Source organism: Cebidichthys violaceus, unplaced genomic scaffold (genome assembly GCF_023349555.1).
Source record: "Cebidichthys violaceus isolate CVI_PGR_0920_01 unplaced genomic scaffold, fCebVio1.0.p SCAF_11, whole genome shotgun sequence".
Classification (NCBI taxonomy): domain Eukaryota; kingdom Metazoa; phylum Chordata; class Actinopteri; order Perciformes; family Stichaeidae; genus Cebidichthys; species Cebidichthys violaceus.
The window spans coordinates 10,731,604-10,754,370 of NW_027176274.1; the positions used below are offsets into that span (position 1 = coordinate 10,731,604).

Sequence of the window (22,767 nt, forward strand, 5' to 3'; positions counted from 1 at the left end):
TCAATAAAAAAATAAATCAAATAAAAATAAAGAATTTCTTGAAACTGTGTGGAAAAATATTATATCAAATGCATGATTTATATGTGATTTATATATTTATATTATATTGTAATATATTCATATATATTCATAAAAGGCTCCCTTGAACATTCATTCTAAACCTTGAAATTACACTTTGAAAATACTTTAAACTTAATAAGAGTTTTAGTTTTTATTATTCATTATTTATTTTTATGTGATGCTATGTAATACACTATATGGTTAGTCGAACAAATGTATATCTGCTTACAACATTAAAATGTGTTATAAACCATTTAAATGTCAATATACTGTTCATTAGTGATGCAGTTAATAGTCGTTCAATGTGGACGATGAAGCTTTGTTACATTTACTTTGGAAAGGCAGCGTCCAGTGTCCAGTTGACCCACAATTTATGATATTATAATCTCAGAAGATTCAGATGTTCAAACAGCCTTGTGTGTTTCCTGGGGGGCCAGGTGTTACACCCATGTTTCCCTCCTCTGCTCTCCACTACCCCACCCTGTGGACCCGTGAGGGGTCAGGCAACTCAATTTCCTCACACCCCAAATCCGTTCAATCAGGCAGTCACTCAACCGCCCACCTCATTCATCTTACTTAGGGACAAATGACCATTTTGGCAATGTCTGAATTATGAGAGATTTGTCTCAACCCACCCTCTCTCTATCTCCAATCACTCAAGCCACCTGAACTTACACCATGTAAGCACCGCTTTGCCTTTCTTCAATTCTGTCATGTAACACGGGACAAGCCGGCATTGTATCTGCTCAGCCAACCTGTAGTCCCAGGCGTTTTGGTTCTCTGTCAACTGTTAATTAAAACACTTTGAATTCCAGTCTCTGGAGGACTATAAGCTGTGTGTTTATAACCGCGCTGTGTGATTAAATGTTCATTGAATCTGAATGAAAGCGTCCATGTAATATCTGCAGGGAGGTGGATGAAAACTGGACAACATACTGGATGTTTATGTCTCGATGAAGATTAAGAGGATTAGAGTTTTCACAGAGAGATTTGAGACAAAGAGATTATGTGTGTTTTTTTTTTTTTTACATGATGTTCCAACATAAATATAGCAATGTTTGACATTGAAGAGCATTAGTAACATTCCTTGGAAGAGACTCTTATATTTACATTATCATAAACCATTATATGGTTTCACTGTTGCTAAGTATGCAAGTCTTATTTTTGACAGTGCTGGTTTGTTAAAAGGTAAAATCACCCTTCATGTAAATTAGCATTGTATATAAAACTCAAGCACAGCAACATTCATAATTCACCCTTTTATATGATTATTACACTGTTGCATGTTCTATACGAAATATAAAAAAATCAGGATTATATCTAACAGAATCAAATGTTTTGATTTCAAATACTTCACATTGGTGAACTGAATATTTCTTTATATTGCTACATTTGAAAATGTATTCAGGTCAGCTGTTTGTAGGGGAGGAAAGTATTACTATCCAGTCAACAGTGAAAAGTCAGTTATCTCATGGATCACAGCCTTTCAAATTTAGTCTCATTACTGTGAATGAGGCAAATCCACCGCACAATGCATTTGGCAGACATTACTCCAACACGGTGCTATCACAGCATCTGACTGAAGGGTAAACTCGATAGCTTTATTGGTGTGGCTTACCTCCTTTCACAGTCATTGCCTGATGTAGATGAAGGTATGATATATCTAAAATGGCTGATAATGGCGGGGGAGGATAAACGGTCGGATGAAAATCCAATTTTGCCACACAATCACCAGAGACAAGTCTGAATTTTGCTTACATTAACTCAATGTGATGTGGTCACAAAACCCCAGTGATTAAATGTCAAGCAGTGATTGCTTCTCAGATGCTTTGTGGTGATATTTAAAGCGCAAAAACTTAAACACGGGGAAAAGCTGAACGTAAAGCTTCGAACAACATGGTGTGCCAAACACTGTGGTTACATCAGATATTATATCTGTCAATAGTAATCACACATGAAAGCTCACGTGTCCACAGAAGAAAAAAACTAAATTAAACTCACAACAGTGGTTGTGTAATGAGTCACTGATAGCTGTGCATGGCTGGTTCGCAGAAATTGCTTGGAAAGACATAACCTGTGGGTGATTAAACCTAAAATGCATAAATTTTATGTGGCATTGTTTGCACATATATCCAGTAATTAACAGCCTCTCGAGTGGTGTTGCCTTGGGTGTTGTGTGGTTGGTTTTAATCTCACCATGAATCAGTGTGACTGATGTGTTGTTAGAGGGGTTTATGTACAGTAAAGTCACATGACATGATGCTTTTAGGCACAACATGTCATTCTGAATATACAGAATGGAGGACTATCAGTCATATCTGCAGCCACAATGTTGTTCACTTCAAATGTTTTAAGCAGCATCAAATGTTTATATATTTGTTAGTCTTTTCAAGGATACAGATACTGTTATTATATATTTTTACTATTGCCAACAAATCCCATGAAGACAGAAGTTTGTCTGTATCTTGATAATTTGTTGTTGTTTGTCTGTTTATAGCATATATATATATATATATATATATATATATATATATATATATATATATAGATATATATATGTATAACATTACTCAAACAGGAATAAATAGTGCATTTGTTGGGGACTATTTTCTGCGATTAATACACGTTTGGCGCTCTAGAATTTATGGAGGATGGAGTGTGACGAACTGACACGAAATTGTCCAGGATGATGATGGAATACGTCAGCCAGCGCATTAAGGTGTTTAGTGCAACAATGGAGGCCGATGGCTCAGAGAACATAGTTTTGGCTTCACAGTCAATATTTGTTAGTGAGATAAATACATTTCTGGTTTTAGTCTTTTCAAATAATTTATGACAAAATGTCAAATATTTTATATTGCCGGACTTATCCTTCAGGGCAAAGACACATGAAAAAATAAATAGTGAGGTGGTGTAGAGAGACACAGGAGAGTAAAGTGTGACTGGATTCATGTGAAGAAGGTTCACATATGATTTCAGAGGCAGCATTACTTCTGTATCATTTGAGATGTCACCATCCCTGTAGAGGCTATGTGTATATGACTGTTGTTTACCACCATGAAACATTTGCCTGAAAAAACTTTGAAACACAAAAGTTGTTAGTTGTTGCTGTAAGGTATTTGAACTATTTAGGAACCATTGATTTGGTTGTATAGCCTACAACTTTGAGATGCACTCAGCTGGGGTATCACGAGCAACCCCGACCAGCCAGGGTCCAGTTAGGAGTAGTGAGTAAGGAGTCAGGGGAGGGGGTACCTTTATTTACCTTTATTTAACCAGATAAATCAATTGAGAACCAGTTCTCATTTACAATGATGTCCCGGCCAAAAAGACAGAATAGTGTGAGCTACCACAACCAAGGTCCTTGAGCATGCATCTAGAACTGGGCAACCATAATATAATGCAATAATGCAGATTGCTGCAGCCGAATGCAAGATTAGCCCTGGACAGACGCAGAGGTGCACATTCACTCATGGTCACATGCACGCAAACGGTCGCATGATCTTTCTGACAGAGAAAATTAAAGCAAATACTGGACTCATAATTGCCAGGTGACCAGGAACACAAATCCAAAATCCACCATATCAACTTTTAACCCTTACATACTGTTAGGGTCAAATTTAACCCGTTTTGACATTTGACAGCAGTAAAAATACCGTAAACGTCATTCTTTTAGCCTGAAATTTTATGACTTTTCCTGACCCAAAATATACAAAATATTTTAAAATGTTATACTTGTGCTACACTTTTTTGTACACTGAGGCTGTTTCAGGTCAAATTTGTCCCGTATCTATTGAGATGGATTCATAACATTATAAAGGTACCTGAGCTGCCATTTCAGTGACTGGCATCACGGCATCAAGATTTAGTGAGCAACAGGATCTGTTCTTCCAAGATGAGGAGGTTGAGAGTGATTTGGAGGATGTGTCAGAGCAGGAAGACAACGTGGAAGAAAACTCTGATCACTGACTGATTATTGACTACTTTATAATAAGCATTTTATTATGTTATGTTTTGTGTTCTAAGGGTAAATGTTGAATTAATATTGATAATTCTGATTTCTTATGATATAGCAGTGAGGACAGCGTTTAATGGTTGCAATGATTAAATATGGTTATATTATTAATTCCAACAGTTCCAGAATGTTCATGCCATTTTCAAATTCAATAAAATATATTTAAGTCATTATGGCTTTTATGTTTTTATGTCTTATGTAAAACAGGACATGATAATGTGTAATAGTAGATGTTTTTCTCCAAAAACGAATGTTGTAAAACTTAAAAAATACACTCTCCCTGCTCTCTGAAACATGTATTAAGGATTAATCATACATTTATTAATGAGACATAGGCTATTTAGACATTCTAAATAGATCTGTAGTTTAAATATTAGACACTTAATATGAACAGTATGTAAGGGTTAAGTTGTGTTTACTGATTGTTTCTACTGCCCAAAAGTAGCCGTAAAAAATAGTTTTAACACACATTTTGATGTAGATCTTTATTATGCTAAGTGAGATGACACATTAAGCACATCATTTCTCAGAGTAAGGTTTAATAAATTAAAGTGATCATGCTCAAGTTGCGTACAAAAACATTACAATAAAAAATTTAAACACAATAAAATGTTACGGTCAGGCAAATGCACCAGTGCGTATACGTTAACAGGAAAGGTGCATTCAACTACAGGTATTCAGGTCACATAAAAACAGGAGATCAAAAAAATACAGCATCATAGAAATTACCCCAGAAATATCAGTAGCATATTTTTACACCCAGCTATACAATGTGTGACATAAAAGAAAATGCACAGCAGGCAGCTGGGAATGTGGACTATAACTACTACAAAAAAGACAAAAGCGAAATCTCAGCGCTACACGATCTTAACACATGCTGGGTTACGACTACAAAGCAACAAAGACCTTGCACCATGCATGCTGGCCTGTCAGCTTCTGAAAATCCCCCGACAAAAATGGGGAGACATAAAGTACTTAAAAGTGTAAAGTTCATCGTCCACACCCGATACAGGAAAGGAGAGATGTTAGGGCAGCACTAGTCCATACAAAGGGCATTTAAAAAAATGTATCAATCAATGTAATACAAACAGTCATTCAAGTCTTTACACAAAAGAATGATTAGATAGCCGTTCTATAAAAGTCCTGATCTGTGTTTAGAAGAGCACATCTTCATTTTTAATGAGCACCTCCACCACCTGTCTCTGGTAGCGGATGTCGTTGAGTGATGTTATGGCGTCCAGGTCTGGTGCGCGCATCAGGGTGGGTCCGAAAATGATGGCGAGGTTCTCTGCGTTCATCAGGTTGAATTTCTCATTCTGTGTCACCCTGTGAATATGTATGAAAAGAAGAAAAATTATTAAATAGTTCGAAAAAATTACATATTCTGGAAATAAACAGTTTACGGGACTGTATGAAAATTAATTTTGTGGTGAGGACTGGGCATCATGTTTTTATTTTATTTTTGAGCAAGGCCCTCCAAGTGTTTCTAATATTAGACCTTTACCTTTTTGAAACACTCTCCCCACAAAATCTCAAAATAACGTAACACCCGTAGTCAAAAGTGTGCAAAGAATTTGAGTGTCGTCCAATTTAAAACACAACAATACAAAACAATACATAATCATCCCCCTCTTCTACAACCCCTTCCTTTTCTTTATTTTCACACATCCCTTAGCTCTTGCAGCGTTCTACTGTATTGCTCACCTTTTTAAGTGCGCCATGAGGTACTTTAAAGTTTCACTGTGTGATGGCGGCAGCAAAGCAAGAGCCTCACGGAAAGCTTCCAGCTTCTTCTCTGGGTCTGTGAGCTCTGAACAGAAACAGAGAGGAGCGCGTAGTTAGAGAGGCCAGACTACTCTCTGACCTCAGAGGACACAAGCAGAAATCAATGTAGTTATTTCCTGTGGGGTAATAAAAGCCATTAGTCTCTGAGAGGAAGTCTGAGGCTGCTTGAGATGGCTAATGCAGATTAACATTGTGAATGTGTCCTTGACTGTTTTGCAAATTAGGAACACAATTGGAGTTGAATACTTGTTCAGCTTTTAAAGTTTTCAACTTATTCTAAGTGAGCTGTATAAAGCTGCATTTTAACAATTCTGTTCCAAATGCAACTGAGAAATTACCCTTTTCTCAATAGCAACCACAAAATCTGTGTAAGAAAAGACACACACAGTCAAAAGGACATTATAGTAAGTGCAGTCTAACACAAGAACCCTGCAAACTACAGAATGTATGCATTATAAACGTATTTATGAAATCGGTCTCAACAGAAATCAAACATTAGTATTTACTGGAGGTCATTTAATTAGATTCCCTCACATACAGATGTTTTAGTTTTTTTTACATAATTAAGCCAACTACAGCTGACATTTGTCTGTCATCTGTCATTTTCTGCAAATAAAGATGTTAAAGATAAAATACTACTGCAGCTAATGTGTGTAATGTGTGACCACCTGAAGCCAACAACATAAAGCTTAACAGTGACTGTTTGCCACCTTTAAATGCAGTAACATCTAACACAGTAAAACAGGTGTGTTTCTGACTGATTTGTCTCGTTGTGACTTACTTGCAGCCTCGATGAACCTGGGATAAGCATCGTATGAGATGATGGGAACAGGCAAATCCCTGAGGTAAAGTTTCAGTGCACCCGTGATGATATTGATGTCTTCATAGGCATTCACTGAGATGTCTGTCTTCTCGCCATCTGTGAGGATGTGTGATGGAATAAGGGAGACGAGAAGAAGTGAGTTTTCACACTGTAAAAATGGTTGACATCAACACTTTCACATCATTGTGTGAATTGAAGAGTAAAGAGATTGTGTTACTGTGGGTGGAAAAAAAAAAAAATCTTCTCTCGCTTTGTATTTTGCAAAGTAGCTGCTATCATCCGCCTGGCCTGTTTTATTCTGACTTTCCTTCAGTTATGCATGCTTTCCAGAGCGGGCCATGGCCTACTTGTGCTGGCAGACTGAACATCACAGTGCTGTGAGCTGGAGTGACACTCTGTCATGGATGATCTCCCACATGCGGATCTGGTGAAGAGTTTAGCCCACTGCTGCAGGGTTTTTCTTACAGTTAAAATTCACACTGCACTGGGCAAAGACAGGCTCATTCTCATTAAGTCTACTACTGAATCCCAACACAGCGGAAGTTTTTTTGTGTGTGTTTTTTTACAGCTATGTTTGAGGCAGTGAGAGTACATCCATGGTTTGTATCCCCTGAGGTCTCCCTGTCTGTCCACACTGTGAAAGCCTGCGTGAGAGGGACATGTCAGGATAGGATCTGCACTCCCAGATGGACAGTAATCCTCCACAAATGTGTCACTTTCTCATTAATCTGAAGTGTTCTGTGCGTCCTATGTAAACATATGAAAGCACGCTATGTCAACCGTCATGGTATAGGCTGACAGAAATCAATAAAGGAACACATACCTTTGTCAAACGCCATCTTGACTTCTTCCAACAAATCACTGAATCCAGATATTCTGTAAAGGCCTTCAGACTTCAGTCCTTGAGAAACAAACATATTAACAATTAAAATAAAACAACCTTTTAGACATCGTCAGGGCTGTCATGAGTAATGTAGAAAAATTCACCAGCATATATATCGCCTTGGGTAATTTAAGAAATGCCATTAAACACCCTTTAAATATGCATAAGAAATTAAGGATAAAATGTCCACAATGTCACACAATAGAACAACATGGGCTCATGCCAATAGTTTTCTGCATCACTGGGCAAAATAATAAAGACATAAATCAAACTTAGCTACAGACATATATTAGCGGGCAGACAATGAGAGAGCAATGAGTTTCCTACATAGTTGAATGATTTAACTGAAATGCAATCAAATAAGGCAGCAGGAAACAGAGTAATGTATTCCTCATTACACGTTCACAATTACTACCAGAACACTCATCACTCCTCTCAGTCATTCCCCCCGCCCTAAAAACATTAGCTCAGTTAGTAATGTAGGCAGACTTTAAGCACCTCAAACAATAGTATATATTGTAGATCGCTTATTTAAAATAGGAGGAAAGCTATAAGCACCATAAATACAGTAGACAGGATCCATAAACTTAATTTCAAATGGCATCATTTTAAAGGGATCGTTAAAAGTAATTGAATTGTATGTATTAGTTATTGCATTTTCTAAAAACACATCAATTTAGATCAACTTCAGAGTTTCTTGACCTGACCGGACATGAGCTTGATTAGTTGTCCTCGAATAAGTACTAGATGTCTTCATGGAAGCAAAGAAAGGCGATACAGGTTTGGATCTTATGAGAAATAGAACACCTTTTTATGAAGTTTAAGCACTACTAAATGCTTAATATTGAAATTTGAATGATACTTAATTCATGGCTTTGAAACACTAACAGTATACTTTGAGAGGGTAATTTATGTATTTTCCATAACTGTATATTAATTGATGTTTACATTTTTTTGGTTTCACAGATCGAAAATGTAAGTGTCCAATATCAAAGTCCCTCAGTTGAATTGGTTGTTTGGATCTAAACTCTAAAAGTTATGTTGTGTCAAAAAATACATTTAATGAAAAGGATGTTTTACATTGGTTAAATGCTCAACATTTCATTGTTTCATGTGAATTTGTGAACACCAAATTCCAAAACTTGAAATTAAATTCTAAAATGTTTTCTCATGGATATAGATGTAAATATTTCAATGTTATAAATTAAATGTCAACATTAATGCAGTGGATTCAATTATTACCTCCTTTCTTTGTTTGTTTGCAGCATGTCAGCTATAATCCTTCAATAGGAAACCTCCAACAGTAAATCAGAGTCTAGTTTTACAGCTGTTTGGCCTAAAAATGTATTCAATTATAATAAACTAACAGTTTAGTTTATATAAACTAAACTGCATATTTACATCTTGGGGGAAAATGGTGTTATATTGAGGTATACATATGCACACACACACACACACACAGACATCCTAAACTGACCTCTAGACTCGATCTCTCGTATGCACATGTCCACCACCATGGGTCGCGCTGTATTGTAAGCTTTCACCAGGGTCGTGAGGTCACAGCTGTAGACTTTACGGATGTGTCTCAGGTCTGGTTTGCAGTTGTTGGGCACCAGAGATGAACATTGTTTGTGGACGTTTAAACCACAATCTACAGAAAGACACATACAGCAGGTATAGTTCATTAATGTCTGTAGCTTGAAAAGAGTTATTTAATTTAAACATTTGTCAATGCCAATACAAAGTCAAATAAATTACTTCTCGTAGGTCAGCCGTTTTATCTTTAAACTGAGGACTAAAATACAAATTCACATCCAACATCAAGTTAATTTGGATTTGGTCGGCTGGTTTTATGTGTGTTTTGGCTTGCAGAGGAGTGTTAATTCCCTTGATCAATGTTTGACCCCTAAATGTCACATGACCACTGGAGAGCTCCCCTCTCTCCACCACACACGGCATGGAAGTCACCTTGAGAAGCCGTACAGATCCAAAGTCACCTCCAGAGGGCCATTTGTTTATTAAGAGCAGTGAAATAAAAACAATGATTAACCACAAGACAGTACATTAATCTATTACATGTTTGTGTGTTTCAATTTATATGAAAGCATTCACAAGTCATTCAAACAACAGGCAAAATGCATTAGATAATAATCAAAAGTGGGGAAATTCTCTTTTAGTTTTTTTCCCTCCTATATGATATTTCCAGGCGCAGGATACACCACACTGGGTGTTTAAATGGCATATTAGTCATGATGTCAGTTTAAGTATCCCACATTGCGTTTTGTCTTCAGTCACAGCGGACGGGGCCTGAGGCACAGCTGTTTCAGGGCAGGATTCACCTTGTCGTGAACAGAGGAGCCCGTGGAGAGCAGATGCAGAGAGAGACTGCAGCTCTGCTTTGTAACAGAGACGCATGGAGGGAATTAGAGGAACACTGAAAACGCTGTGGCCTGGAGGAGGGATAGTGAGAGTACTGCTGTGTGCTCTATTCTTTTCCAAATCCAAGCTCACACACAATGGCTGTGGAAGCAGCAATTGAGGCGCTGCGGGCTACACTAGACCTAGTTTCCCAGACTGAAATAGGGCAGCTCTTCATGCTCTTAGATCTTTTGAGTCGTTTCCAAGTACTGATAGGGTTTTTTGACAAATGCTGTCTGCTTTTTGATTCCAAAAACATAAAAAACAATTGCATTTTAATCCCTCAGAAGAATTTTTAAAATGTTAGATACAAAATACATCTGAGAGCAAATAATCTATGCTTCTGGAGGACCACAGACAATATTGAGATTAATATGGATCCCTGGAGAAAAGCCTGCATTTATATGCATTGATGCAGAAATGTAATTACTTTTAAGAGATGATTCTCTTAAGGATATGAGACAGGCAGTGTAATAGAGGGCAGCCTGTCATCAGACACAAGTCTGCAGAGCTCCTGTTGGCCATGTGAGCCCACTGATGGCCCTGGGTCCCAGGTGGGCCGGGTGAGGGTGAGAAAGGGGCCCAAGAGACACTGGGAGCCAAGCGACAGGGGATGCTGCATTACTGCACCGTCAGCTCCGTCTCCGTTGCTATGGAGAGGAGACTGCAGCTCCGTTTTGGCTAAAGGGCTTTGAGAAAAGGTTTAATGGCGGCTGGTTGCTAATTTCTAATCAGCACACTATCACCATGTCGATCAGCAGAGTTACCAGTTAAAACCGGTCCTTTTCTGACTGGAACTGAAAACAAAATGTACCACTGTATTTGTTGGATGGTCTGTTTCTTTGGGGTTTTTTTACCAAGTATTTAAGTTAAATAGAGGTTGAGCTGCCTTGACCTAGCTCTTTGGTTGAAGCCGCTGAATTTTAATGTGTGTGGAAACAGAGGTCCTTCCCCACGCTCCGAGCTCTGCTCCTCATTAAAGAGACATGCCAGCTTTGTTTTCCTTCATGGGCATGATGGGATGAGGCTGGGGGGCGTACTCTGATGAGGAAATGTGGCACAACAAGCACAAGCAGAGGCTGGCTTCCTGGCACGCGGCCAAAAACAGTTCACACACACAAAAAGAAAAGGGGGTGGGAGAACATTTTTTTTGGTATGCAAATTTGAGCATCATGTGAGACTTTGCTGCCCTAGATTCTGGTCGAGACTGAAGAAATGGCAACATAAGAGTTTGTAAAGATTAGCTCCAAACACATCCGCCTTTTTTTATTATTATTGCCAGTGTTCAAAATCAGGACATTAATAATTAACGCCAGAGCTCCCTCAGATTTGTGTGACATACTTTGTTTCATCAATAAAACATCAAAGACACACATCAGACTATATTATAGCACTATTCTGGGATGTGAAACGAATTCCAACAACAGCTATGGTGAAATAGAAACCACGTCAGAGCATTTGACAAGCAAACGGGCAAATTCAACATTTACCTCACAATAACAACATGTGAATGTTACATACACAAAGTAAAATAATATTCATTAAGGACCGAACATCATTACAGATTGAAGGTGAATATTTTTCAAAATATATTTACACTGTGGAGCATATAATGACGAAATGCATTTAGAAAAATACAAATACCTCACCTTTAATCGCATTATTTTTGTCTGCTGCTGTAGCGAGCCTACTGTTGTGTGTTTATAAGGTTATGATGCAGCAAATGTTTAAGTCATGGAAGTGGAAACACAGATTGCCTTTGTTATTGTAATAATGACAAGGAGAACAACCCACGTCCTGAACTAAAAAACGTATTATTATTATTTCCAAAAAGACTAAAGAGCTACTTTTAGATTTTTTTTATATAAGCTGTCAGTGATGGCTGACAGTGCTAAAATTGATTATTCTGCTGGTTTGTATAGATAATCCATTCACAAAGCAGTGGGGGGGAAAGTAGGTCAAAATAAGGTTTTAACATAGTGTAAAGTACATGTTACATCGCATAAAGCTCTCATTTCACTCTATTATACAACTAATCCATAGAAACCACTGTTGGGATTTTCGATTAAAACTCAATAATCCAGCTCCAGTAGCACTAATAACCAAGTAACCCATATACAGCAATGCCCCCTTTGTATACCATGAATGTGCCATAAAGGCAGTTTATATAAGACTGTGTAGCCTGAGAACAAAATGTACCTGCACATTTGACCCCCTGAGCCATCAGTCCCCACATGAAGCTGGCACAGTGTTCACACCAGTGAGGCCCTCGGAAGGTATGGACCTACAACAGAGAGGAGGACAGTGACAGACATTAGTAATGAAGTGCGGTGAGAAGACAGTGGGGAGTTTTAGCCGTTTGCTCCATAGACACCACATCTCCTTCTTTAATCAGGAGACATGTAGGTGCTGCCACTTTAAATGAGGCAGAGGAGGAGGAGGATTGTTGTTCAAACAGACCCTCAAACTGACAATACTTCAGGCTTTTTGCCATCATGGCACAGTAGGATTTGACTTTTAATCAGACTGAAGGTGCAAGATGTCAGGGAAACCTGCTATGGAAACAGTGGGAGGCCACCTTGCTGGTGAAGGAAGTCCCAAAAATCCACCAGGCTGCAACAGCCCATCCAATCAGGGAGGCCTCTGGGAGCCAGAGCAAGCCACAGCGCAAGCACAGTGCTCCCTGCTTTCCTATTAAGTCAACAGCAGATACAGCAGACAAACAAACCGCTTTGATAAAGAACTGCTAGTTTCTGAGCGGCATAACACGGTGCAGTTTGATCAATGTGTTAAAGAATATTAACTGAGGGTTATCCCAATCACCTGGAAAGAGTCATCTGACATTTCTTTTCATATTTAAAGAATCTTGGTGTTACATTTGCACATGTCTCTAGCTGTTTTTATGATCATATGATTGTTCTTTGTTTGGTTTGTGATACGTACTGCATCACGTCTTCCTTTTCGTTTACTGGCAAGAAAAACATTTACATGCAGGTGGTGAATGTACTTATTTAGAGTAATTCATTTTAGAGGCAGAAGGTTATGAAAATGTAGGAGTAAAACTGTAGTTTATTTGAAAAATGCGACGTTCAAGTGCCAGGGAGCTTAATTTGGAGAGTTTAAAATTCAAAGACTTCTTTTAGCAGACAGATGTTGTTGATACTCACCTCATTATAAATTCACTCACATTGTACATCATCCTTTAGTTGTGGGAGCTTTGATCACAGGAATTATACACTGTTAAAATGTTGAAATGCAACATTCATTAATTCTAACGAACAAAGCAGCAGGAATAGATTGGTAAGCATCAGCAGTTTGAAAGCTTTGAAGGTAATATTTCACCTGCTGCTCCCATCTCATTAGCCAGCCAAGCTAGGAGAGTGAGCCTGAGCCAAATAGGGAGACACTCCTCCACTGTTTGCCCTCTCCATCGGCCTAATCTCGCCATCTGGAGCTCAAACTAACAGCAGCGGTCCACAGACCACCCAACAGATTTTTCTTTTGATAAAGGCTCATTGGACAGACCAAAACAGCTCTGTTTTTCATCCCATCTCTCCCGCTCTGTAACTCGCCCCCCTCCTCCTCCTCCCATCTCTCTCAAGCAGCCCTCTGGCCACACATGATGAAATTAAAGCAACGTTTTGGAGAGGCAACAGCTGATAAGAAGTATTTAACTCTCACCTTGAAGTTGTGGACTTTCTCAGATTTGGGTGTCCGCTCGCTCTCCTTCAGCGTGGCTCTGCGAACCAGTGAGGTGAGCTGTGAATAGGCAAATAGTTTAAGTGGCTGCCAGAAAGTAGCTGGAGGTTTCTGTGGCCCCATCCTCATCCCCAGAGCTGCCACCAGAATATCCTCCTGATTGGCCTCTCGCTTGGCCTTCTGCACCAGGGACTTCTCTTCCTTGTGAACCTCATAGGACTCTCTAGATGGCATTCTGGTCTCCCAAACCAGAGGAAGGAACAGCCTCAGTAGAAAAGTCCCAAAAAGGAGGGGAAAACTGTGTGATGCTCAGAGCAAGACTATATCAAATAATATTGCTTGCATTGTCCCAATTAAATAGAGACATCACAGACAACAAATTGCAAATTTAAATGATGAAAAAAGATCCTGAAATGTTTTTTAAAGAATCCGAAAGGGAAAAAAACTGTGGTCCTTATTAAATCCTCTCACAGCAGTGACAGTAGATGAAGTGGAGCCTCTGTGATAGGAGTGCCAGGTTTTATACAAAAGAGGTGCAGCCTTGGGTGCTCATGTGGTTCTCTGGGAACGTGTATGCAGATGAGCTGAGTGGTCGTGCTAATCCTCTCCTCCCTGTGCAGAGCTGATATTCTCCCTGGAACAGAGACAGAACACTATTGTGTATGGATGCCGTCAGGGCGGGAGAGCGAGGGGGAGGAGTACGGGGGCGGACCCTGTAGTAGTCACAGCAGATTAAATGGATCCCACCAGCCAATCACAGCATGAATACACCGGCTTTATAGTAGGCACTACCCCGCCCCCACACAACCGTCTCCATCAGATATCCAAGCAGGGGACCTTGGGTAGGATGAAATGAGGGTGGGATGATAATGAGCAATGAATGAGTCATGCATCAGGAGCGGGATGCTGCCTGCAGAACTTGCGACAGCAGTGGGCCGTTAGAGAGGAGCTATTTTCAAAATCATGTTGCCACAGAAACTGGTCATGGCTAGGACCACGATGAGCACAAACACAAAAGCACCAAGCAATAAAAATAGGATCATTGAATTGAATGCACGCTTTGATACAAAGTGATGCTCTAAGCTTTAAAACAAAAGATAAATTTCATTTTCAGCATTTTGCATATGATCGACAAATTAAGAGAAAATCCAAATATATCAATGATAAATCAAAATGATGAAGAATAAAAATATATATATAGCAACTCCTGAAACAAAATATGTTTGAGCTTTGTTTTTAATCCTCCACACATGATTAAACAGCTTTGAAATGTTATGTCTTTAAATGTTATATTTCACATGTCTTTTGTGCATCATGTGAAGGACATTGAATTGCCTTATATGCTATATCAATAAACTTGCCTTGTCTTACAAATAAACAATACAAAAATCACCTTAAAGGAATTAAACAAGACATTTTAAATTGTATGAAATATTATGCAGTTTAATCATTTGTATGATTAATCAATGTTCCTTGTTATCAGTAGCATACTGCATCTTCTTACATAAAGATAAAATATACAATAAAGAATTTAACAACATATGTCAGGAAGCTGGGAGCCTTTTCTCTTTTTCTTTGCAGTCTTTGTCTGAATGTTTGTTTCCTTGAGGTTTACACTGATGCGAGCGTTGTGTTGTGTGCATGCAAATGAAGTATCAAATATAGCATCGAGACAGCAATGTGGGAAAAAGGATCTGCCTCTGTGATTCACACTGCAAGTCAAATGTGATTATGCTCCCACGGCTCCAGTCTAATTCAGACTCAGCTGTTAAAGTGCAGCGTTCTCACCTTTTAACAGAGGGCAGCTGCAGGAAGTGACTGTACAGACTCTCCTACGGAAATCAATAAGGATCCCCATGCCACCTCAGCAGAGAGGTATCAAAATGAGAGCATGAACAGAGGAGGGGAGCAGAAAAGGAGCCTTTGAAGATCAGCGTACTTATGTGAAATGGCGTTCCAAACTGTGGTGTATGAAGGGGTTCAGATCACAACATGAAACACATGAAACGGAGGGCTTCCAGTGCAGCTCTACTCTCTCATGCTCAGGCAAAAGTCTCTGCTCAGGAGGGTACCTGGGAGTGGTAGATAAAAGACAGTAAGAGTCTTTTATATGCACCCGTTCATCCTCTCAGACCCTGAGCACTTTAGAGGGTTTTGCAGCGTAATTGCGTTGCCTGCTGTTAAGTGCAGAACTAGAGTCTGAGTCCCAGGATGTGGTTTACTTTGAACGCAGCTCTAATTGACTCTGATTGATTTGCTTGTTTCCCAAACATGTCCAGAGATGGGACTCTTGAGGATGGATGTATACAGTATTGTATCTTTTGTATCTCTGTGATGTCCATCCGTATCCAGCCAGCAAAAGTGAGTTTCTCTGAATGTTTCGATCCAGCCACATTAATTAATACTACTACTAGTACTACTACTACTACTACTACTACTACTACTACTACTACTACTAATAATAATAATAATAATAATAATAATAACTTTATTTATACAGCACCTTTCACAATAAAGTTACAAAGTGCTTCACAATAAAAACATAAAAGCAAATAAGATCCAGAAACAAAGAGATCAAACAAGATTGAGTAAGATTGTACATGTGCAATAAATTAAAATCTGTTATATAGGAACAAGCCATATGGTAAAAGTGAGTTTTCAGAAGAGATTTAAAAGAGGATTCTGAATTAGCCTGCCTTAGATCACCAGAAATGGAGTTCCACAGCTGAAGGGCCCGGACAGCAAATGCCCGGTCACCTTTAGTGACCAGTCGGGCTTTTAGAACTGTTAATACGTCCCTGCCAGATGATCTCAGGCAGCAGTCAGACATGATGTGTCACAGAATTAACATAGATAAACAGGAGGCAACCCAATATTAACCCCTGGGGGATCCCACCGAAGAGAGGAGCACAAGAAGAGGTGCTATCCCCGAGCACTACAGAAAAGGACCTGTTCGACAGATACGACATCAACCAATCCAGCGCCACGTCACTGACGCTCACATAGTTCTTCTGATGGCTGATTCAGACTTGGTGGTCCACTATGTCAAAGGCTGAGCTGAGGTCAAGAAGAATTAAAGTGAAATACAGGCCTGAGTTGGCGGCAAGCAGAAGGTAATTTGTGACCTTGACCAGAGCAGGAGGGAAAGCCAGACTGAAATTTCTTAAATATTTCATTGCTGTTCATAAAACAAATCAATAGAGTGGTCTTTTCTGAAATCTTTGATAAAAATGACTGATTGGAGATGGGTCTAAAAAAAACAACTGACCTGCCAGTGGAGGATTTTGAAAGTGCAACAGTGCATTCCAAGGTTGACAGAGAGATTTTGTAAAGTTTGTTAGTGTTGAAGGTGGGCAGGAGTCAGCATCAGGCTCCACAAGTTCAGTATCAAACTGCTGCGGAAACTCTATTTAATTATAAAAAAGTAATGAAAATCCTTACATCTCTCTGGGGTTGAATCAACTGGCTGGCTAGACGGGGGCAGATTACAGAGTTTATGATTTAAAAGAGAATTTGGGGATTGTGACCCATTTTAGTGATCTAATTTGAAAATCTTCAATTGTGTACTGACAGATCAACATTACATTTTTTAGAGAGGCAAGGGAGTCACTGAGTTTATCCTTTTTCCACTTTTGTTATGCCTTCCCTGCATCCATCTCTTTAAGTTCCTTATATCTTCATCAAACCATGGCAGAGAAGAATGTCAGCTTCTTACACCTGATTGGAGCTATGAAATCTAAAATGTTTGTGAAGAAACTGTTAAATAAACTGACAAGCTCATCTACGGAGAAGCCAAACTGTTCACTGATATTAAAAGGTTTGTGTTATTCGATAAAAGCATGGCAGAAGCAAAAACAGAGAGAATTAAAGGGGCAAATCACTGAGGGGGGTTTGTAGGAGAGAAGACTGGAACCTGGAAAAGCACTATCTTATGATCAGAGACTGCAAAATCAGTTAAGTTCACATCATCCACACAAAAAACATGGGAGAGCATGGTCTAGTGTCCTTTGTCATGGCTCAGTTGCTTCACAAATCGGGTCAAATTAAAAGAATCTAAAAGTTTTATAAAATTAGAAGTAAAAGAAGATGAGGTGCAACAAACGTGGGTATTAAAATCACCAACAATAAGAACTCTGTCATACTGTAACATAATGAATGATAAAAGGACCTAGGATTTAAACAACAATTCAATATTGCAATTAAACTTGATTTTGATCTCAAAATGTTCTTTGTAAAAACATTATTTCTTCAATCTCTCCCCCTCTCTTGTAAGCCCTTAAGCTGTTGGTATGACTATTTCTGTGGGTTAGGAAGGTTGTTACATAAGGAAATGTTCTTGTAATGCACTGCTGACCCAGCATCGACATAGAGACCCATTAAGAGGACAGCAATATTCGCTCTCATGATCTGTGAACTCTCAGGGCTATGATTTTTATCTCTCACGTAACACTCTTCGTTTGAGATACATAACAGTTGTCTTCATCTTAATCCATAAATTAGAATTCATAACCAATGCAAATGACAAAATAAAACCGTTTTAGTGATATCCAACACTGAAAGGCTTCGAATTAATGTAAAAGGCGGCTGATCCATCAACCTCATCCTTGAGTAAAGCTACATACTGTTATATGACAGGAAACTACAGCATGATGGCGAGAGTGAGAGCCAAGATGTTATAACAGAGTCCAAAAACACAGGACTGATGTCACAATGACGGTGCCTTCACACTGAAAGCTTTCGGTGCATGCCGTTAAACAAAGCAATTTGAATCTTATCATGCATTATAGGTCTTCATACTGTGACAGGAGTGTCTGTACTTTAACATTGTGTTGCCATTTATAGTGAAGCAAATAACACCTAGCACATTCTTTCTACAATCATCCATCATTGGACCTAAAGGTAAGAGGACAATGTGAATCGCTGGCAAAGAAAGGCGATATATTTTTTGGCCACCAACACCGGGGAAATACCACATATGCATAAGATGCAGCTCAAATCTTTGCTTTTTTTTTTTTGCTGAGCTTGCTAGAAACGTGGAACAAATTACCAGGATAAATAGATTACCTGGATGTGGCTGGAACAGTCTGCGTTTTGACAGTGATGTATGGGAGGCTGCTATCACGCTTCGCTATTCACACAGCAAGGTCAGAGCATACGTACGACACACTCTTTACAATACATAGTAACAATACAGTGTGAGGTTATAGTCACAGCTGCGTTTCAAACTGTAGATTTACGATCTTGAATGTGTGATTTTTAAGCAAAAAAGTACATGATTTTTGAATTGCAATGGCTAGATCTGTGCCATCAGTCCATTTAAATAGAGGAATATTTTCTCAGTGAACCAGTCCTGATAGATGGATGCTTTGTACAGAAAAACCCAGGTCTTTTTCTTTTCTCTTACTATGTTTTTTTTATGCACAAAAATACATGTGAAAACCTACTTGGCAATAAACCCACTGCTTATTCTAATTTTTTTACAGTAACAGTGTTGTCTGAAAATATCAGCAGCTGAACATAACATTGATTCAGTGCTTCAATGACGTGCAAATCAGTGATCACGTAACTGCTGTCATGTTTCACACAATGAGCAGCAAATAAAAGTTGTAGTTTCTGTTCATACTTAGCAGTAATAAAAAAAAGGTTTTGAAAATACCTTCAACTTTGTGTTATTCCCCCTCAGTCTCTTTGACCGGCAAATTAATCGTGCAAAAGTTCTATTAATGGGAAATAGACAAAATAGTATAACAAAAATAGGTTTCAAGATTAGTGATGCTGTTTCCGTCAAATTCCTACCTATGTTATGTAACTTCAAAATAATAACATCAGACAAATGTAGCATCTTTTCTGGTGGCAGGAGTGGAATCCTCAACATTAGTTGTGTTGTGATTTCAGAATGATAAATACAGTTAGAGAACAATTAGACACAAAATAAAATCTAGACTTTACAGAATGATATATTTTTCTTTGGCAACTTTTCATGTTTTTCCCAAATGATGTACAGATTTTAGTCATTATAGAGCATATAGCTGCTGTAAGTAGGAAAAAAAATCTCCTGTAGGTTTGTCTGAGCCAGGAATGTCTGGCTTTTCTCCTGATGAAGAAAAGAAGAAAATCGTGGAGGTCCCATGACAAACAGTAAAGACAGGCAGCCATTTACAAATGCTGTCATTAATCCTGTCTTGAGAATCAATTTAGTTGCCACAAAGCCATCTACTTTGGGAATCACCTACGTTTATAAAGAACGACTGTATTATACGGAATGACAAATGGCTGTGGAGAATAATTAAAAGGCTTGAATGGTCTTATATCTCTGTGTGGTTCTGCAGTGAGTAGTTTTCCCCAACAACAGTGCTTTAGAGCATGATGAATGGCTCCTTGTGCCTCTGCTATTTTGGCAACAGGGTGATGATAACAGGATAGGATGATTTAGTTAATGCCTGAAATATGTAGACAGTCTTTGTGTGTTTTAACAGAATAGCAAAAGAATGCCTGATTTGTAAAGGGTTCATTTACTTTTTAAACAGCACAGCTTTTCACATATATTCTTAAAGGAATAGTTTAACATTTTGGGGTATTCTGTATCTTTCCAAGAGTTAATAAGTATTTTTCAAAATGTTGAACTGTAAAAACCTGTGTCAGACAGCCTGGTATCAAATACAGTCATTAACCCTGAAAAAGAGAGAGAAAAACATCAAGATATCTGCAAATAAGCCTGTGAATGTATTAATGGTTTATAAATGATTGAGAAGCTCCCTGTGTGAGCATCCAGGGTGGAATATCTGAGTGCACACGCTGGCCATGGATAATCATGGATGGGTAGATCAACTATATCAGTTATGTAACTGCACCTTACTCCTCCACATCCCTGAGGAGAATAAGGCCAGAAGTCCCTGGGGCTTTCTGAAGGACAGCGAGACTTCACAATGAGCTCTTACACAAATCAGTTTTAGTCTCACCAATAAGAGACACCAGGTCAGAGGTCCTATGTTCTCATCATGTAGGAATCAAGACAAAAAAATATTTACACATATGATTAAACATCCAGATTAACAGCTAGCACAGCCCGAAGCGGCAACGTGGCACCCCCCTCCTCTCCATCCTGTGGGCTCTCCACCTGCGGGAGGAACCGCTGGGGTTGGGTGCGCTGCCCCATGGGTGGCAGTAAAGGCCAGGGACCACGACGGACCAGACCCGGGCGGCAAAGGCTGGCTCTGGGGACGTGGAACGTCACCTCTCTGTGGGGGAAGGAGCCGGAGCTTGTGCGGGAGGTGGAGCGCTACCAGTTAGATCTGGTGGGGCTTACTGCACTGCATCGGTTCTGGAAAAGTACTCCTGGATAGGGGTTGGACTCTTTTCTTCTCTGGAGTTGCCCAGGGTGTGAGGCGCCAGGCGGGTGTGGGGATACTCACAAATTCCCGGCTGAGTGCCACTGCGTCGGAGTTTACCCCGGTGGACGAGAGGGTCGCCTCCCTACGCCTGCGGGTTATGGGGGGAAAACTCTGACTGTTGTCTGTGCATATGCACCGAACAACAGTTCAGAGTATTTGGCCTTCTTAGAGACCCTGACTGGAGTCCTGTATGGGGCTCCAGTGGGGGACTCCATAGTTCTGCTGGGGAATTTCAACGCGCATGTAGGCAACAATGGGGATACCTGGAGAGGCGTGATTGGGAGGAACGGCCTCCATGATCTAAATCCGAGCGGTCGTTTGTTGTTGGACTTCTGTGCTAGTCATGGATTGTCCATAACAAACACCATGTTCGAGCATAAGGATGTTCATAAGTGTACGTGGTACCAGAGCACCCTAGGCCGATCTGAGGCCGTATGTTTTGGACACTCGGGTGAAGAGAGGGGCGGAGCTGTCAACTGATCACCATCTGGTTGTGAGTTGGGTCAGAGGGTGGGGAAAAACTCTGGACAGACCTGGTAAGCCCAAACGGGTAGCAAACTGGGAACGTCTGGAGGAGGCCCCTGTCCGGGAGATCTTCAACTCACACCTCCGGCGGAGCTTTTCTAGCATCCCTGTGGAGGTTGGGGGCATCGAACAGGAATGGACGATGTTCAAAGCTTCTATTGCCAAAGCTACGGCGGTGAGCTGTGGTCTCAAGGTCTGAGGTGCCTCAAGGGGCGGTAACCCTCGAACACCGTGGTGGACACCGGTGGTCAGGGAAGCCGTCCGACTGAAGAAAGAGGCCTTCCGGGATATGTTATCCCGGAGGACTCCTGAGGCAGTTGCAAGGTACCGACAGACCCGAAGGCCTACAGCCGCTGTCGTGAAGGAGGCAAAGCAGCGGGTGTGGGAGGAGTTCGGAGTAGCCATGGAGAAGGACTTGTTGTGGCCCGGGAAAGGGAAGTTTGGGGTCCCCTGCTGGAGCTGTTGCCCCCGCGAACTGATCCCGGATAAGCGGTCAAAGATGAGATGAGATGAGAGATTCTTCTACAACACCATCTTATGTGGTTGTCCTGCGTGTTGCATTACTTTTTAGTACCTTATTTCATGCTTTACCTTATGTGTAGTCTCAATGCTGCATCATTCATTCTTTTTGATTTGCACCATGACTATGTACTGTACTACACTGTATACAGACTGATGACTGTCTCACCAGCTACCAACCTGTGAACACTTGTGTTCACAGATTCAAACAGCATCCAGTACATAAAAGAAATGTATGTTTCAGTTAAAAAATTATCTGCTCCTCTAGCTTCTTTGTTTGTGGACAGGTGGCCCAGCGTCACATTTTGGCTGCAGGGCTGGACTTTCTGATCAGTGATCTGCTCGCTGTCTGCTCTGGCTGAGGACACAAACCTGTGAAGTGCTGACCATATTGTATCTTATTGTGTATCACTTACTGCAGCATCTGTTTAGAGTGCCAGCTTCCCATGAGAACAATGTTTCTGAGGCGGTGGACTTTTTTAATACTCTGCTGGTTATCCTACCAACTGAAATTAGCTAACTGGTCCCATGAGGAGGAAGTGTTAATAGATATTTTAGAGGTGCTGATGTATGAATAATTTGATTAATGTTTTTTTATACTACACTGCACTGCAAACATACTGCATTCTGCAAATGAGTGCTTCATAAA

The 22,767-nt window shown here is 39.9% G+C and overlaps 1 protein-coding gene across 1 annotated transcript; it reads right to left on the minus strand.

Annotated features, from left to right (window-relative positions):
* Window positions 1-4,563: 4,563 nt before the first annotated feature.
* chn1 (chimerin 1) lies at window positions 4,564-14,308 on the minus strand. The gene is made up of 7 exons (XM_068704645.1): window positions 13,666-14,308; window positions 12,184-12,268; window positions 9,044-9,217; window positions 7,507-7,584; window positions 6,642-6,779; window positions 5,780-5,885; window positions 4,564-5,401 (listed from the first exon to the last, which is right to left on the minus strand). The coding sequence occupies exons 1-7, from the start codon at window positions 13,915-13,917 to the stop codon at window positions 5,230-5,232; spliced, it is 1,005 nt and encodes a 334-aa protein (XP_068560746.1). The 5' UTR covers window positions 13,918-14,308; the 3' UTR covers window positions 4,564-5,229.
* Between the last annotated feature and the right edge of the window lie 8,459 nt (window positions 14,309-22,767).

What these genes read in the sequence shown, in the direction of transcription:
- chn1 (XM_068704645.1), bottom strand. Translation starts at nt 13,917, where the DNA reads ATGCCATCTAGAGAGTCCTATGAGGTTCACAAGGAAGAGAAGTCCCTG. An exon ending in CAGGTTCATCGAGGCTGCAA is followed by an intron (nt 5,886 to 6,641) that starts GTAAGTCACAAC and finishes GTTTCTGTTCAG; the next exon opens with AGCTCACAGACCCAGAGAAG. An exon ending in CTCATGGCGCACTTAAAAAG is followed by an intron (nt 5,402 to 5,779) that starts GTGAGCAATACA and finishes ACATATTCACAG; the next exon opens with GGTGACACAGAATGAGAAAT.